This window comes from Henckelia pumila, chromosome 4, assembly GCF_033568475.1.
Source record: "Henckelia pumila isolate YLH828 chromosome 4, ASM3356847v2, whole genome shotgun sequence".
Taxonomy (NCBI): Eukaryota; Viridiplantae; Streptophyta; class Magnoliopsida; order Lamiales; family Gesneriaceae; genus Henckelia; species Henckelia pumila.
Genome location: NC_133123.1, coordinates 25,576,118 through 25,595,840, shown reverse-complemented (window position 1 = coordinate 25,595,840; position 19,723 = coordinate 25,576,118). Strand labels below are relative to the sequence as shown.

At 33.0% G+C, this 19,723-nt stretch overlaps 1 protein-coding gene across 1 annotated transcript; it reads right to left on the bottom strand.

Moving 5' to 3' along the window:
* Positions 1-5,760: 5,760 nt before the first annotated feature.
* On the bottom strand, positions 5,761-12,654 carry LOC140864452 (anthranilate synthase alpha subunit 1, chloroplastic-like). The gene is made up of 11 exons (XM_073268645.1): positions 12,429-12,654; positions 11,738-11,922; positions 11,423-11,612; positions 9,630-9,781; positions 9,079-9,194; positions 8,756-9,002; positions 8,602-8,658; positions 8,302-8,454; positions 7,062-7,142; positions 6,715-6,801; positions 5,761-6,499 (listed from the first exon to the last, which is right to left on the bottom strand). Exons 1-11 carry the CDS (start codon positions 12,580-12,582, stop codon positions 6,119-6,121), a joined length of 1,803 nt encoding a protein of 600 aa, XP_073124746.1. The 5' UTR covers positions 12,583-12,654; the 3' UTR covers positions 5,761-6,118.
* Between the last annotated feature and the right edge of the window lie 7,069 nt (positions 12,655-19,723).

The window sequence follows — 19,723 nt, the reverse complement described above, 5'->3', positions numbered from 1 at the left end:
TTTTTGTTCTAGAAAAGGTGAAGTTTGGGTTCATTTTTTCTTCCTCTTTATATCTCACATGCTAGCAATTAGCATTTTGCTGTATTGAATTTCTTGGAAGTTGTTTGAGGTCAAAACAAAAACATGACAAGAAAAGGCAAAGTCAGCAATCTAAAACTTGACCATTCTTCTGACTTTTTTATTGTCAAGTTGTAAAGTGAACATGATTAGAATAATTAAGCATTTTCCATTGATCGAGGCCCCCACCAAGTTGGGGTTGGGTCTCCAAGGTGAATCTCAACTTGTGGGATAAAAAAATATGGATAATATTACATATATACGTTGATGTTAAATTAGGAGAACATTCAAAAATTTTCTGAAAATTGTTTCTTTTTAAACTAGTATATACGTTTGTTTTGCTGAAAAATATTGTTATGATTTTTTTTTCCTATTATTTATTATCCATTTTTAACAAGATTCAAATTGAGTGTCTTGGTTATATGATAGAGATTTTCAGTACTTTTATAATATTTATGACTTTAGTTTAATATTGAAAACAATAATTTTAATTTTTTAGATTTTGATGAGAATTATTGTGATCTCTTAGTGATTGCACACAACAATGATTTTAGTTTAATATTTTTTTACACGAATTGATTTTTTTGTACTTGGACAATCAAGTTGAGCTATTTGAAACAATATAATTCATTTTTAAAATATTAATATATACTGATGTATCCAATCACTGAGAGATCACAATATTTCTCATCAAATTTTGAAAAATTAAAATTAAATAATATATGTAATATACAATCACCAAGAGAAAATACCACTGTTCTCAGAACCGGACCGGACTGGCCGGTTCGACCGGAAACCGGTCGCTGGACCGGTCCGAAACTTCACCGAAAACCGGAAAACCGGTTCAACCGGTCAGAACCGGTCAAACCCGATCAAGAACCGGTTGGACCGGTTAAGAACCGGAAAACCGGTTCAACCGGTTGAACCGGTTTTTCGAATTTTTTTTATTTTTTATTTTTGAAATTTTAATTTTTTTATTTTTGAAATTTTAAATTTAATATTTTTTATATATAATACATGATTTTTTGGAATTTTTACTTCATCAAAAAAAATATTTTAATAATTATTGGTTTTTTTAAAATTAAATAATTTTTTATTTAAATAATTTAGAACTATAATTGATATTTTGAATATATTTACACATTTATTTAGCTTTCAAATTATGATAAATATAAATATATTTGTCTATTTATATATATTTTTTAGTTTTTAAAATTCAAAATATATTATTTATTATATTATATTATATAAACGGTTTCCGATCCGACCGTCTGGTTAAAACGGTCCAACCGGTTGGACCGTTTTTTTTAGGTGAACCGGTTCGATCACCGGTCAGGTTATGAAAACACTGGAAAATACTATTCGAAAAGAAAAAATTCATATCACATAATTAAGACACTCAATTTGAATTGTGTAAAAAAAATTCATTAAAATATGCTTTCCACTCAATTTGAATCTTGTAAAATAAGTCATTAAATGTTTTTTTAACATGACAAACAATTGTAGTTTGAAAAAAAAATAATTTTTAGAAATTTTTTGGGATAATTTCTTGATTTAACATAAGCATGTAAACCTTTATGTAATATTATATGTACACGTAGCATTATCAAAAAAAATATTATTATATATAAAGGATTAAACAAATTTGAAATAGTTTAATCGATGAATCATGTGACGTACGTATACGATCGAGTCTTAAAATAAATTTTAGGCCATAATAATCTCATAATATGTCAACCAATAAGTATTGTCACGTCGGAGAGAGATGGGACGATACTACCAAAAGGGTTTGGTTGGAGTTGTGTCCCCATGCATTGCAATCAAAAAAACCATGGACTTTTGACGTTGAAACTGAATCTCAACCCGTGGGCTAAAACTTTATGTTATATTATATATAATATAAAGGGTTAAACAGATAATTTCAAATTAAATAGCGTTTAAATCGTTGAATTATGTGACATATACGAGTCTCATATAAAATTTATTCGATAATCACGTAATGATATATATATGTCATCCAATAAGGATATCACGCAATATAATATGTATCTTTTTAACCGAATGTAAGAATACATGAAAAATATTTTTTAAAAAAATGTACGTAAGATCGTCTCATGGCTAAATTTTGTGAGATAGATATCTCAAATTCGACTTGACCCAATCGGACCCACTCAATATTCTGCAAGACCGATGCACAGATCAACATATGCTTAAATTATGAGTAAAAAAATATACTACATTCTTTCTACTCATTTATGTTACATTTCTTTTTTTCATAAATCCAATTATATAGTTTAGTTCAGTTTTTTTTTTATAACAGCGTCTACTGTCAAATCGAAAAATCCTTAAAAAACAGTCCGATCAGTCCAATCACATGGTTGATCGGAATACTATTATATTATATAAAATAATAATATAATATAGTAATTGATATTTTTTAAAGACGTGTGTGTATATATATATATATATATATATATATATACAAATAAAATACATTTAAAAAAATTAAAAAATTATACAACAACATATATATAATCAAAACATAATTTATATATATATATATATATTTCAAACAAAAAATAATCAAAATAAGCTCAAATATCACAAAAATAATATTGTTAACAAATTCAAAATCAAATAATCATATATATATATATATATATATTATAATAATAATAATAATAATAATAATAATAATAATAATAATAATAATAATAATAATAATAATAATAAAAATTAAAGTTTTAAATTTTAAATAGAGAAAATACATTTTAATTTTTTGGAAGAAACTTATGAAAACAAATTATAAAAAATTAAAAAAAAAATAAGCGAACCGATCGGACTGGTTCTTGAATGATTCCCTGGTTCAAAGCCGGTCCGACCAATTCTTGACCAGGTCGATTCCGAACGGTTTGATTAGTCAAACGATTTTTTGGCATGGTTCGGACCTGTTGAATCGGCCGATCCGATCCGTTTTAAACATCGATCTAGATCTACTTTCCACATCTTCAAAAACTGTGGGGTCCACATACCACATATTAATTATATTAAAATTTTCAATTATTAACACACTTACATTCATTTAATTTCAACACTCATTATTAATGAGTCTCACCCACCGTCTACTTATTCTTTCAAAAAATGAGAAATAATGTGTTAATTGGAATGAATTCCGTGGGACATGTCAATTAATCTGGTCACTCAAATTGGTAAATTAATTGGTATTAATAACATCAAATAATGTACCAATGTAGATGCTCTTATAACTGAAAAAAAAAAACTTAAAGTAGATGTTTGGATTGTAAAATATTTTTGAATTTTTTTTAAATGTTCTATAAGTATAGTTTTTTAAAAACAAATGAAATGTATCTTATATTTTTAAATATTATTAAAATAAGATCATAAAAAATAAATTAAGACGAATAATGTTACTTTTGAAATATTAAAGTTAACTTTGAAATGTTTAAATATAGTTGAATATTTGATGCCACGACTTGTGATTGAATGAAGCATCAACAGGGAATGGAATGTTAGCAAGGGTTGAGTAGAGGCTACCCGCAGGGTAGTGCCCTGCATGTACCAAACCGTTAGGGTTGTTAGGAAGTTGCAATTTTTTTATTTTATTTTTATTTTATTTTTAAGGTAGCATTAGCAGGTTGCAATTCTATCCTCTCAAATTCAGTGTGAACATTTACCTTGAAAATTCTAAGCACTAGGCGTGGCCCGTAGTGATTGGTAGTTACATTTATCACCATTAATTTCTTTCTATTTTAATTTTCCTCAAGAAAAAAATATTCTTTCTATTTTAATGAATTAAGTGGTCAACTATTGAGTATTTCATTTCGGGTAAATATGTGATCAACTCAATATCTCTTTATTAAGGGCTAATTGCATCCACACTCCCTGTGAAAAGTTTAAAAGGCATAAAACCCCATATGTAAAATTAATAACATGTTAGACCCTATGTTTTTAAAAAATTAGCATAAAAACCCCTATGAGAGGGTATAAATGTGCCCGAGTTTGTATAACATAGGGGTGAAATGTGCTACATTTTAAAAAACTGATGGATGCATTAGCCTGTTAATATTTTTTAAGGGGTTTTATGCCTTTTAGACTTTTCACAGGGGGTGTGGATGCAATTAGCCCTTTTATTAATGAAAAATTGAAATCAAGAGTCGACCCATATCAATCCTTAATCATAGTTTCTTATTTTATTTTATTTTATCAATTTCATCTAGCCACTCATCTTGGATGTTTAATTCAAAACTTGGATGTCTTTCTCTTTAATTTTATTGAAAAAAATATTCAAATAATTTATTTTGTATTTTAAAGTCGTTCTTACGTGGATAAATTAACGGTAACATATTTTTTTTATGCCAACAAAACGGTAGTTACATTATTAATACATATTTTAAACATAATTAACTAAAACAAAAGGATTTTTTTTTTTTTGAGTTAGGGGAGGAGATTTTTGTTAATTGGATTTCGAAACTCGAAACTTCATAACATACTTATGATCTTGGTTTTGAATGAGCTACACATCATCGGTCAACAAAAGAATATGTTAACGAGTTAATGATATTTTAATATAATCCTTTGCAATAAGATCATAATCCCAATACAATAAAAATATTACAACATAAACAACAGAAACGATAATTATTGATGAATCAGCAAACGTTGGATCTTAACTATAAGTCGTAAATTTACATATATTTTATGATATGACCGAGCATATAATATCACTTACATTTTTAATAGAAGAAATATGAGTGGTAGTCCTCTTCAACAATATGATGCCAAAACTTGTGGCGGACAATCGGCGAATGGGAAGTTAGCAAGTTGAAAGTCGTCTAATTGGTCAATTTCAATGTGAACAAATAACATGAAACTTTTAAAGCTTGGGTTATTTATTTATTTGGTACTATCATATCATTACGCGTGGGTCAAATTAATTTGTTTCCCCCTCTCTTTATTACTTTTTTTTTGTTTTTTTTGTTTATATAAAATAATAATATTCAATTTAATAGTCAAAAGATATCACTATCAGTCTAGGGGACTTATTTCGAAATTAATTAATTATTATCATTTTAATTTTTTGCCTTTAATTACTTTATCATTCAGATGCGGTTTGAACCAACCGTGAAGCGATTTATTCAAAGAGACACATCTATCTTACTATCTTTATTATTCAAATTTATCCATTGTCATTCTTCAAAGATATTTAATAACGAAGATCCAAGAAAATAAATTTCTTATTTAAAAACTTCTCACATTTTGTTCCACTGTCCCCATTATCCTAACCATTATCACATTATTCTAACATTTAAACAAAAATTATAATTAAATTCAAGTTTATAAAATAATATATAATTTCAAATAATATATATTTTATGCACATGCAACGCATATGCTTCATGTACTAGTTGTTATTAAGAGATACATATCTCTTTGAAAATGACTTTTAATTGATATATTGCATATCTCCTTCCAGTTTAATTTGTTCTTTTATTTATTTATTTTATTTTTTTCATTTGCACTAGCAATTAATTTCGCTATGTTCTTGGAAGAATTTATAGATTTTGTTATCTATAAATCTCGGAGAAATTTGTCGGTGTTATCAAGTTCGATATAAATCGCATTTTGGACTAATTTTTCTAACAGGGAATCTATGTAAATTGAAATAATTTACCCTTTGTAAGATTGCCTTTAATAAAAAGAAACTGGTCATACAAGTATATGATTATTATAGAAATTCAACTAATATTTTTTTTTATATATGTGACACTGATCGACATATATAAAAATTGATGAGGCGCTTGAATTTTACGCACATTGCAACATCAACGATTCATCGAGCATCGAACATGCATACGTAAAAATTTATCACTTTTAAGTAATATTGAAGGACCAAAATGCTTCTTACTAATCTATGGCTCCATCTGGAATAACTTTGCACGAAGCTGCTCATTATTCCAAATTTATTTCCATCGTATCCTCTCAATTGTAGCTTCCTCAACAGTCTGGTTTCCAACAGTTCAAAAACATCCTTTCTGCGGCATTAATTCGGCCCTAGAAGAACAGGCAAAGAATCACGGTACTTGCCTAGCTGCGTTCGATCTTTATTTAAAAATGCCGACTCTGCTAAATCAATGGCTCGAGAAAGGCCAGCAGCTTTGTTTTCACACTCCGTTTGCTCGTCATCAGGAAGACTATCAGCCACAATACCGGCTCCAGCTTGAAGATGAGCAATCCAATCATGGCGTTTCTTGCCATCTGTGTATGAATACATAGTGTCATAGCGTAGTCTAGTTGGAAACACAATGGTTCTGAGAGCCAATGCCATGTCCATGTTGCCCAAAAACGAGATCCCTCCAAAACCGCCACTGTATGGACCGCGTCTGGTTGGTTCTAATTGATCAATCAATTCCATAGCCATTACCTGAATCATAGAGCAACAGAAAGATTTATCTTAATAAATGACTGTCAACATGTCTTCTATATCAAGAGTTGTCCTGTCCAGGGGAAAACGGTGAACCGTAGTCCATACACCAAACGAATGATAAACCACTACTTAGTAACTGGGATGTTGAATTCCAATCCAACTAGTAAAGATTTATTAATCAAGAAAACAGATGTACGGGATAAATTGGTAACCTTTGGGGCTCCACTAACTGTTCCAACAGGCAGTGCAGCACGCAATGCATCCCAGCATGTTAAATGATCGAGCAACTCCCCGGTGACCTACAAGTTAATGAACTGTGATTTTTGACTGTTCATATATTTCTAGAAGAGAGAATCATAAAATAGAACAAATATAAATATGAAAACATGAAACTTTCATAACAGATGGTAAAACGCAAAGACAGCAACAAAATTTTCTTATACGAGCACTGTCCCATAACTGCATGGAAACAAATTTAATCTTCATCCAGATTAATAGCTCAAGATTCATCTTTCATGTGAATCTTTTGTTCAATCCTCAACTGCACCTACATACTTACTGTAGAGCTGATGTGCATCACATGAGAATATCTCTCGACAGTCATGAGCTTCTCCACTTTCACAGAACCAGATTTTGACACCTGTATCAGAAATCACTAGTATTAGGAGTTGATAGAACCAGATTGCAAGGACTACACCAAGCATCCACAAAAAATAGGTGAGAGAATTCAGATTTGAGTCTAACACAATGAAAATAGGAAATGCCACACAGAGATACGGGCTAATGGTTTCTGTTAGACCACATCTTCTACTCACTACAAGCCACAGCACTGTTGAACCACATGGTATACCAACAAATATAGGAATAGGTTCAGCTGGCGTCAAAGCGAAATGAAAATGATGGGTAAATTATGGATTTTCTCTTCTTGGACCCAAAGCTATATATATATAATAAAATAAAAAATTCATTTATCTGGAGGATAAATTAATGATCCATAGATAAAGCTCCAGAAACCCAACATCATATTTTATGGGTGCATTGGTTTCATCCCTAATAATCAATTAGTATTCAAGTTCTTTAATCACTAGGAATGCTGTTAAAATTAACTTTTCCTCCTTCATGACTGGAAATTGAAGAAACTTTTGTCATTTGTCAAGTATATGCCAACGCTAAAAAACCATCGAGCACACATTTAAAGCAAAATAAATCTGAAGGAAAAGAAACATGTGTTGGTAGTGTATGAACCAAATGGATTTGTCGTGCCAGGATAATTCTAATCACAGAGTACTGGAAATGTCAGACAGTTGAGAGAAAAACCGTCAGAAAAGTGAGATTCCCTTAAATCTAAGTGTTGGGGCACAGATGATTTGGTCAAGCAGAAAAAAGCTCGGCAACTATGAGCAGTCAGAAGAAACAAAGATAACTGGTATATAAATAAAATCTTGTTCTTCAAAGCAAGAATGAATATTGACAATGGATATTATGTTAGTGCTGTCCGAGATCACAATTTAACCCTTTCCTTCTGTGTTCAATAGTTGACAATTGATCATTAAATAGACTATTGATCTTAATCACCATGGTGAGCAGGCCCATCTCCACCCAGCTCTGGGATCTACATCGACGCCACTAGTCACATCGGTACCTTTGTTACATTATAAAATTATATACCAAGGGCAACTGACTCTTGGTTTGATGGCACGACATGTCTTATTTAAAAAGGGTGGTAGGTTTTGTATCCCGTCCCCAGTGTATGCTTCATGAAAAAAGATGCCCAAAGGATATAACGAGTTTGAAAAAACCTTTCCAACGTCGTTTCTGCCAAGGTCTACCAGCATTCTATGTTCTGCACACTGCTTCTCATCTTTTAGCAGCTTTATTTCTAACATCTCATCCTCATGGATAGTTTTTCCTCTTCTAGCTGTCCCGGCCAAGGGGCGGTTAATAATCTTTCCCTGTCCATCAAGAAGTCATGGTAAATCTATTTGGTGCGTGTCCACAAAATACACAAGGTTCTGCTCATATCAGGCATGCAAATGAGATACCCATGAGGAGAATCTCGGATTGATGAAAATTAGACGATGAGAAAGAAACTGATTCACCTTCTTTACCCGTGCCAATATTTCTGGACTTGAAGCCACTAAAATGCAACCCCGGGCCTGAAAGAAGAAAGAGAGAATAAATTTTTTTTTGACACATTCATCAAACCAATTTTAAAGAAACATTTAGTATTTTCCAGTCATGTATAAAAATAACCTGCAAGTAAGCCATGTATGGGCTTGGATTCACAACTCTCAAAGCCCTGTACACCTCAAATGGGTCTGCAAATGTTCGTCTTTCAAACCGCTGACTCAAGACAATCTGGAAGATATCCCCAGCAAAAATATGTTCCTTTGCTTGTAAAACAGCCTTCGTGTATTCCTCGCTCGTCATGTTTCTCTTGCTTAAAGATAATCCAATGTCACGAGTACGAAAATCAACACGACCTGGAGATAGTTTTGGACTAAAGTGAAAAAAATAAATTAGAAAACAAATATTGCTGACCACCTCAAGATGAAGGGACAGAACACGGAACTCACGGATCAACGCCTTGCATTTTGGAAACTAATACTTCCAACCTTTTGATTCCATCTTCATAAGCCTCTTTAGCAGATGAGTATCGATCTAGATGTACCCAATGAATGACATATGCTTTCTATGAAAGAAAAAACTGCCAATTAACGCTCAATGATAATCTTAGTCGAAGGATTTTACAAAAGAAAAGGAAAAATCATGGACAAACAGATGCAATGTCAGTGTACAAAACAGGAGAAGGGTATGTGTGTAAGAGGGAGAGAGATTTTAACAAAGACAGGAAATATCAGTATAACTAACTTCAAACAGGATATAGGTTTGAACTTCATAGCGAAAAAACAAGACATAGGGCCGGGGCATTTCAACTAATGAGCATTCTATATAGTACCAGAATTTGCAGTAATGTGGAAGCAATACAATGTAACACTATCATGCACATTTCAAATTAGCATAAAAATGGCAGAGCGTTGCGTGGTTAAAAGCAGAAAGAGTCAATAGTTTTACTATTTGAAGAAATTCAAATTTCTGTTTACTCATTTAGGTGTGCCAGTTATACCTTTTCCACATGATCAAAGACTATTACATCATTATACAATCCAAGATGAATGTCAGCCAAGTTTCTATCATCGTGTGGGGCATTTGAGAATGGCAGTTTTTTCTTTTCCACATATCGAACAGTATCATATGAGAAAAAACCAACCCATCCACCTGTTTGACACAAAAACAAATTTGAGATGATGAATATGATAATCAACAGGCACACACACACAAATAGATATAAATATATACACTTATAGACTATAAAAACTTGAGACTGAAACATGAGATTTTTAGGTCAGCCAATACCAGCCGTCAACTAAACCAGTTAGGTGCAGTGGTAATTGATCATTTAATAATGCACTGTCCTTTTCTATCAACTTAGTTGAAAATATAGTCTGAATTTAGAGACTTGTAGTTGAGGGAATCGTCCAAAACATTCGTGGACCAAATTCAATTCTAATAATCTGTTTTCAGAATCATCCTGCACTCAAATGGTCAGTCACAACACATTATTGCTATTATGTGATAAGATTGTATCATCTGCTTGCACAACTTGAAAATCATCATCAAAGATGAAAAACACTATGGTTTTTAGCACATTAGTAACACTCTACATATGCCAAACCACTATTGTTGCAACCACAAATTCTATCGATTTATCAACAGTAATCAGCACAAGGAAGTAGGAGTTGAGCTGAAATTTAATGGCATATAATGGAAATACAGTTCCCAGAGGTTGACCTCAGTATAAAGAGACTCTCTCACTTGACCCAATTTATTTTGTCCCAATGTACACAAGTCCCTAACAATTATATAGCAGCAGCCAGCCAGCTTGTCATATGTAACTATATGTCAGAGCACCAATGCAAATACTTGCTTGCAAAAAAGAAAGCACGCCAATATTTGTTTGAGTTATAATGTATAAAAATAAGCACTATATGAAGTTTCATCACAAAAAACTATATACTTCCAAATATAGCAGTCCTAACAAGAGCCAGCAGCCAGTGTCAGTTGCGCCTTGTGCCGGATTTCAGTACACCAAGCAAATATGCATCTATAACGCAAAATGTAGGTGACTGATTCAAAAACTGACGAATTTCTAGGACACGAAGAGAAGTGATAAAACTCCTTTACAGTGCCAATAACTGATGCATAGCATTTCACAATGAGATTGTTCCAGACTTTCAGTTCAAGAATTTTATGATGTGAGTATGCCCAGCATATTTATACGAATTTTATGCTATTAATAAATTTATTTACCTATTAAAAACAATCCTACAGCTCTATTTTTATTGATGTGAGTAAAGGTATTGAGTCAGGGAAGTCAATCAAAGAGTAAAAATTAGAGATTCTAAAATTCACTGTTCTGAGTGAATGGAAATTTCCAAATTTTAGGTTTAAAATTTGTTACATAATAGTTCAGCATTTTATTTCAGGACGTGTTGATATTGCATTGCAAGCTATTCAGCCTTAACTAGTCATATAATGCAAAAGTCTCACAATCTTCAATTTAGTTTAAAAACGTGTACTCCTGTCTTCCCATATTTCTGAAGTAACAAGTTCGTATTTCTCTTTTTTCTTTTTTAGCATTCAAAAACTATAAAACTCATGGCTTGGGCAAATGTTTTTTTCCCTGCCTTCTCATTGTATGGTTATAAGCTATCAAAGTTAAGTCAACATTACTAACAATAGCGACATCAAAAGCACGTGCTTTCAAATCCAATTTAATAAAGCTGTGAAAGTTAAATATGGAAAAAATAATATCATTGTAACAACAAGATCAAACTTTTTAACAACAAATTTGTTTACCACAAAATGCATCCGGGAGGTCTTGGATCAGTTGTGGTCTCCAATCCTTTGAAATGGTGCTTGGAATCACCATTGGATCCTCCACAAGTTTCTCGATTACTTTCCCAGCATCGTGATCCAGAATTGTAACCTTGTTTTCTTTAGCTACAACTTCCATTACTGGTTGTGCCCCAATCAAACTATATCGACCCTAAAGAAAAATGCACCAATAACTTGATTGGATTAACGCACAAGCATTCCTTCGTTAATGGACTCGGGTGTGCTCGAGAGCAGTAAGAATAAAATATTTAGCTATGACAGAAAACTGTTTCTTACAACACTCGATGCACGAAAACCAGGCTCTACAGATTCAAAAAGGAAGCTTGGAGCCTCTCGTTCATCTTCTTTGACCAAGCATCGGTAAGCAAGCACAGGGGTCAAGTGTTCCGAGAATATACACTCGTACAAAGGAATTAAATTCCCATTTTCAGATGCTTCAAGAAATCTTTTCTCGTCCATAACTGAAAAAGACAAAAATTTTGTATGTCACATGTATCAAATAGAAATGGAAAAGGCGATAACAATCAACCACATGACCGAAACTGCTGTTTTACTTCCACCAGAAAGCGACGACAAGATAAAATTTCTTTTCAAAAAAAAAAATTCTTGCAACCAGAGAACGTGGCTTCAGCGACGATAAAGATAATCTAAAGGTCCTTTAGCTAGTGAAGCAAGATTCATCATTGATACAGAGTAAAATCCACATGCTGCATTATTTTTCTTGACACTCATCCTCAACATCTTTCTCCCAAAAAACACAACCCCAAAGACGAAAATATTTTCATAAACAGGAAGAGCACGCATGAAACTCGGTTAAATCAATATCGATTCAATTCAAATCCCCTTAATAACTCCACTGGTTTCATAACAGAATCTAAACACACATTCACAAAAAGCTGATTAAACAGTAAACAAATCACGAACACAAAACGTTCCAATGCAGCAACATAAATTGATAAATACCGACCAAAAGACGAAGACTGTGAAGCGCGGCATCCGAACGTACGAAGCCGGAACGCAACGCCGGGAACACGGTTTCTGACATGATTTCCGGACGCCGGAGATGGAGAAATCTTCCCGCCCGCCGCCAACGGCCAGCAAGAAAACTTTAATGATTGCATTCTCAAAGCATTCGCGCCCAAAAGCACAAACTCCCTCCGGTTATCTACCGGGGAAAGAGCCAATGCGCTGCATTTGAAGGGACTGGACTGCAATTTATGGTGTGCATACAAATTGAAATATAAAGAACATTTGTTAATATTTGAAAATGGCATATCGGTAAAAATCATAACTACCATAGCAGTTTGTAAATTATGTTATATTAGTTATGTAAACAAAATTGGACAAACTCTTGCAACATTCTTATACGAGAAGGTGTTATTGGTAGAGGATATCGAATTATGATTACTAATCAAGTGTTTGTATACTCTACCAACTTGAATATCATTTTAGAGTTTTTTTTTTCAAATTATTGGGGTTTTTTTTTTTTTTTTTTCCGAGCAATTGGAAAGAAAAAAAACGTTAAACTCGGTCAAATATTGGGTTACGAACGAGGCAAGTCTGAGTCAACGGTTTCAATTACGATCCAAAGAATTATATATATGTGTTTCATATAATATAATACAACATCCAAAGAATTATATATACTAGTGTCACTTGCACGCAATACGTGCATATACATAAATTATTTATGTTAATTAATTTTCATGTTATTTTTAGAACTTACGTGATGAATGAGTTATTTAAAAATTTAATAGTGATAACTATCTAATTTAAATTTAAAATTTTAAAAATACAAACAAAGATAGCGATTGTCATTTTGGTAAATAGAATAAAATGTAATTGCTAAAAAATTAAGAGACCATATAAAATGACTAATTTTTCTAATAATTTTGGTTTCGTTGGGAATTAAGTTAGGATATAATCGTAATTTTATCTCAAATTTCACAAATTATTCTAAAGTTGGTTAATTAAATGGTCTCTATTATAATAAGATAGTAGGATATAGATGTTTCTGTTGAAAATTTAAATAGATTGTATAAGATATTCATTCAAAGTTTAAATAAATATTAGATAGGATTTTATATTTAGATATTATGTTACTTCCTTGCATATATTAGGATGTAACTTGTAGGCTTAATTAATTCAATTCTTCCAACCCTTGCCACTACCAAATAGGCAAATATGGCTACGACTACATAGCTTGCTCCTCTGAATCTGATAAGCAGCCACCAACTGCACCTGATTTTTTACCAACTCCCTCTATCACATACCACAAACTCAATTACCATAATTATATTCAATGAAAAATTCAAGGCTTGGAATACTGACAACAACATGTTTATGTTGTGGTTAATTAATTTCATGGTCCTCAAAATTGGAGAAAATTTAGTACTATACACCTTTACCAAGAAGATATGGGATGTCGTTCATGATATATATTCAGCCCGCAACAACACATCAAAATTATTCGGAGTGGAAATCTTGCTTCATGAAATCCGACAAGGTGATGGTATTGTCACAAAATATTTCAATGATATCACCAAACTTTGACAACATTTGGATTTATTTGAGACACGTGAATCGGTGAATGAAAGTGCATAGCTGGTGAATCACAATTCATAAACATTATGAAAACCAAACGAGTGTTTAAATTCCTTCTAGGTCTTCATCCATCCCTCGATGAAGTTTGTTCTTGCATCTTGGCCACAAAATAATTTCGGGGCTTCGCGTGGCTTTCTCCGAGGTTCGCCATGAGAAAAGTCTGCAGAAGTTGATGTAAGGATCCTCACGTTCTACTTTGGCAGAAGGTTCTGCTCTTGATTCCAGTCAACCCTCATTCTTGTCCATTTCGAATGGTGATTCTCGCAATTCACCAATTTTTGCCCATGTCCTAATCAGCATATGCGGAATGGTGGACCTTGGAGAGAGAAGTGCAAGAAACACAATCACATGTTGGACACTTGCAGGCGTACTCATGGCAAACCAGTGGATTGGAAGCCAAACAGAGAAAGACGTGACAATACTGTTGTACCTTGCCAAATTGTTCATATTTCTCTTTGATAATAAACCACCAAGTTTACTTCAGTGTGATATTTTTCAGGTTTCCAAACACACGCATAGCACATTTAAAATACAACCATACAAATCATCGAAGCCTTTCTCACTCATTCACAGTGACATGTAGGGGCCATAAAAAAATAACAAATGTCACAGGTGTTCGTTGGTTCCTTTTATTTGTAGATGATCATACTCAAGTGTCGTGGTTATTTCTCATGAAGGATAACTTTGAAACCACTTCCCTGTTCAAGAATTTTCATCCATGATCCAGACTCAGTTTTCAGCCAAAATGCAAGTCCTACGCACTAATCGAGCCCGTGATTATTTTAATTCTTTGTTGGTACTTATCTTACCTCTCATGTCATTGTACACCAAAGTTCATGTGTAGACACCCCTCAACAAGATGGGATATCTGAACGCAAAAATTTGTAGCTCCTTGAGTTTACTCGCTCTCTTTTATTCTCATACAAAGTCCCTAGCCATTTTTGGGGTGATGCGGTGCTTACTGCTACTTATCTCATTAATCACACGTCTTCTCGTGTCTCAACTACAAAAAACCTATCGAGTCTCTCCTGGAGTCCTTCCCCAATAATACACATCTGCTTAACTCTATTCCCTTGAAAATCGTTAGGTGTGCTGCCTTCGTTCATGTCCATTCCCAACACCATGGGAAACTCGATCCAAGGGCCATCAAATGCATTTTTTAGGGTACTCGCCTAACAAAAATGGCTACAGATGCTACTCCCTAGTCAACTAAAAATTCTATCACTCTCTAGATGTCACCTTCTTCGAAAACAAACCTTTTTACCCAAATTTCTCCATTCAGAGGGAGAGTAACACACTACAAGAAAAATGCACTAACACAACACTTAAAAGACAACATTTTTAGTGAAAAGTGTTGTAATTTTTTGAAAGACAACGCTTTTAGTAAAAAGCGTTGTCGTTATATGTTTTTTATTTATGAAAGACAACGCTTTATTTACAAAGCGTTGTGGAATAGACTTTTTTTGGGGTCAAAGACAACGCTTTTAAAAGCGTTGTCTATTAGCATTTTTTTTCATGTATAACAACACTTTTTAAATAGTGTTGTAGAAAATCTATTATTTTTATTTAAAATAAATCATAAAATAAATAATATTACCTAGATACCCAAATCAAACCCTTACCGATTACTTCTCTTCTCGCATCTAATCCCTAGCCTTTCTCCTTTTCTCTCTTTCAATTGAAAATCCCATGTCAATTTTTGCTCGATTCTTCGGACGAATTTTGAAGTGATCTCCGACAAGCCTTCTCCAAGAGCTTCTTCTTACCCTTCATTCCTCGAAACTGTTCTCCCTCGGGCCGTCCGTCGGGATACCGAAATATGCTTTCTAGGACTTGAATACAGAGAAAAGCTTCTAGCATTCGATTTCCTCGGCTTCTTTTATTTCTTGAGGGAACAACCACCAGTGGAAAAGCTCTAATTTCCTTCCAACTTGGGTTTATATGCGTATACCCTCATGGGACTCACCTCCAAGAGTCGCGAATCCTACGCAAGTGCTGGTATAATCGCCGAGCAGGTAAATGCTTTCACAAGTTACTAAGCTTTTAAATGGGGTGAAATGTATTTTTTGATTTTTTTGGCATCACAGCTGCTTTGCTAACTTAACGCATGTGCAGTCGATTGCGCAAGTTAGGACAGTTTATTCTTATGTTGGTGAGACGAAGGCCTTGAATTCGTATTCGGATTTGATACAAAATACATTCATCCTGGGTTTTACTGTGCAACCAGTCGTAGTCCGTTATCCCCATGTACACTTTGATCAGTCCTGGTATTAATATTCCTTGTCCTTTTGCGGTATCATTCTCTGGTTGTGTCTTGTTTCTCACAGTCCATACATGAACAAGATGTTTCATTTTTGTTCAGGGGAAATATTACACTTGCAAAATTAATGTTCAGAATGTTTACGCACTTCCACAATTTCATGGAGGTATGCTTGAAGAGTGTTCCTCTGTACCCTCTTCATTTATTCAAACTTTTTATACAATATGAGATATGCTATATACGAGGTGGGGCTGTTCTCGCATTTTATACACTTACATGCTGAGCTTCGTTGCAAATTTCCTATGTTGAGACTCTCTGAAACAAAATCTGGTTTACTTCTTCAGAAAGGCATAAAAATGTAAAAGTGGAAAATGAGAAAAAGGCAGCTTTTAGTTATATGTCTCAACATCTCTTTAAAACAATCAGAAAGTTTTTTTTGGGGGGGTTTTTTCTCACTTTTATATTCCAAGTGTTTATGTATCCAAATTTGCCTTTTTTTATTTTTTAGTATCTGAATTGCGATTTATTGTGCTTTCCTGCTTTTGTTATCCGTGGAACATATAATATAATTGAGTTCTAGTTGTACCATCTCAAGACTTTAAATGATTTTTATTGTTTTGTGATATCTATTGTACAATCAGAGTTGGTATTTGAAGTCTTGTTTAGATTTATTTTTCCTTCCTTTTTTTCAATCTTTTTGATCTGATGGTATCTGTGACTCGTCATTTTAGGTGTTCTAGAGTAGAAATATAGAATTAAATATTAAAAAAAATTGTTTTAGGAGTTGATCAAGTTTATGGTTTCTATTGTGATAATTACACATCAATGGATTGCGTGTAGTTTTAGTTGTTGGGTTTAAGGAATCTGTTCGTTACATTGATTTAATTGACCTTCGTAAAGATATAAAAACGTATTGGAAAAATATGAAAATGCAGTTCTGTGGCATAAGAAATGGGTATCTGTGTTGATATGATACTCATTTGTCTGCCTGGTTTTACCATAAATTAAACTATGATTTTCTGCCCTGTATTTTCTTTGCTGTCTTTTTAGAACTTAAGCGATACATTTTGATTTTGGTTTATTTAAATCATATGTCCTTGGAGAGTTTTATTTTATGATGTTTCTGCTTTATGGAAGTCTGATTGGATCTTGTAGTGTTTTTTAGGTGATTTATACCTATGTGGCTAAATTAGTATGATTTTTACGACCTTGGATTATTTATCTCTTCATTATAAATTCAGAAGTCATAAATGGGGTTTTAAGGGAAATGAGCTGCTATCTTGAGTGGGCTTAACTAAATAAAGCTGCAGGAATCAAGATTTTGGCTGTTGAATTAACAAATTTCGAGTCGTAGTTCCTTGGCTTAAACTTACTATTCTGTCTGTAATATTTTCATCACAGAACTCAGAAGTTTACTGAGCCCCAGCCCTCTATTATCTTTTATTTGTGGATGAAATTCTTAGTCTTTGGCACACAAGATCTACGGATATCTTGTTTAAAATGCATGAAGACATCTTGTGCTTTTTACTTATTGGTTAAATCATAAAAGTCTCTGCCGTAAATCACCCTTGCAAAGCAGTGAGATAAATTCTATTTTGTTTAAAATTCGCACTTACAGCCGACTTGCCCACAAAGATATTCTTTGTATCTATGTGTTTAATTTGTCAATGCATGAAATTATCTAAAAATTGTATCAATATAAGTAAAACATATCAGATTTAATTTATGATAAATATGTGATCATGTATATTTTCTTCCTTAATTTTTGTACAACCTCGTAAAAAATTTTAAACTCTCAAGTTGCTTTAAATATATTAAATATAACTGTACCACAAAAAGCGTATTGGTGGGTGTTATGGCTATGAATGTTAGAACACTGTTTGATTGACTAATCCTTCGAATTAGAAAGGGTGAAGGGTCAAATGGCTTGGAATTCAGTTTTGGGTTCATCCTTGAAATCAGTTTAATTTGATTTTTCAGGTATTCATAAGATGTCTTGAGTTTTTATTAACTCCAATTCTTCATCCGATTTGTACTTTTTCTTGATATCGATATTATTTTGATAGCCAATGGCCGGTGAATATAATTTCCTTATCGGAGATTCATCTTTAATTTCATCACTCATTAGTTAGGTTTTGTACCTTCCTTCTAATTAAATATTTTTTGCATGAAAACGAGATTTATGGTTTTGGATTCAGTATTCTGCACAGCACCATCGTTGGATTACAATCTTAGGTCCATCGTTTAATTTCATCACTCATCAGTTGGGTCCAATCCCTGCACAGAACCATCGTTCTATAAAATCCATAAATCTAATTACAATATTTAATTAGTGTGTCTAATCACAGCCTGTGCTAACAAAATCTCTTGCATTCTAGGGAAATATTGGAACCTTTCCTATTCTAAGTATGCAGATTCGCTGAGGTTAGAGCGCTTCAAACTATCTTGGCTACTCAAAAGTCTTTCTTGCCTTCTGTTGCTGGTAACCCAAACTTTTTCTTTCTTTTCTCCCCCTCCAAGTTCAATTTTTTTTTTCTGATTTGGATTTATTAATTAGGTTCTGAGATTTGGTTTAATTTTTACTTTTGAACTTCTGTGGTGTGCTTGTTGTGTGATTCCGTTCATTAAAGGGCTGAAAGTCTAGGCTTCCCCTTCCTATATTTCCCTTTTTCAGTATTTATTCATAAAGTATTAATTCAGATAATTTTTTATTGTGTCTTCCTTGCTTTAAAAACAAGTCTAGCTCTAACTTATGTGTTTAGTAGTTCAAGGGTCCAGTTATCCTCAGTAATCAATGATTGGTAAGTGCATTGTGCATAGTTTTCTCAAAGCATGGAATGTTAAATGATTTCCACAAAGTTAAATTTTTACGTTCAAGTTTCGAGGCTGGTCACTGCATATTAGTTAATGGTTTTCTTGGATTTAACAGAGAATTTTCTCGATATACATTACTTTACCAGCTGTGAGTTGTCAAGCTGTTGATTATCATCAGCTTGAAAATATACATATTAACATTATATATTTTATTCTCTATAGTGTTACTTACTAAAAGAATGGACAAAGAATGGATGTCAAAGTCTCGGTTATCAAGTGAATATGAGCATGGAGTAGAGTCTTTCTTGAAATTTGCAATAAAAAATGCCGAGGATCGGGAAGCAATATCTTGTCCATGTACAAAATGTGGTAATCTGAAGAAGAAAAAGGTAGAGACTATAAGGGCACACATGTATTCTAATGGTATAGATTTGACATATCATACTTGGATATGGCATGGTGAAAGGTCTGCGATGAAGAACTCAAAGAATGATCGTGATCAAGAAAGGGAAGATGTACCAAAGTTTGACGCCGAGGAACCAATAGATATGGTACATGCTGCATTTGATAGTTATGCTGAGAAT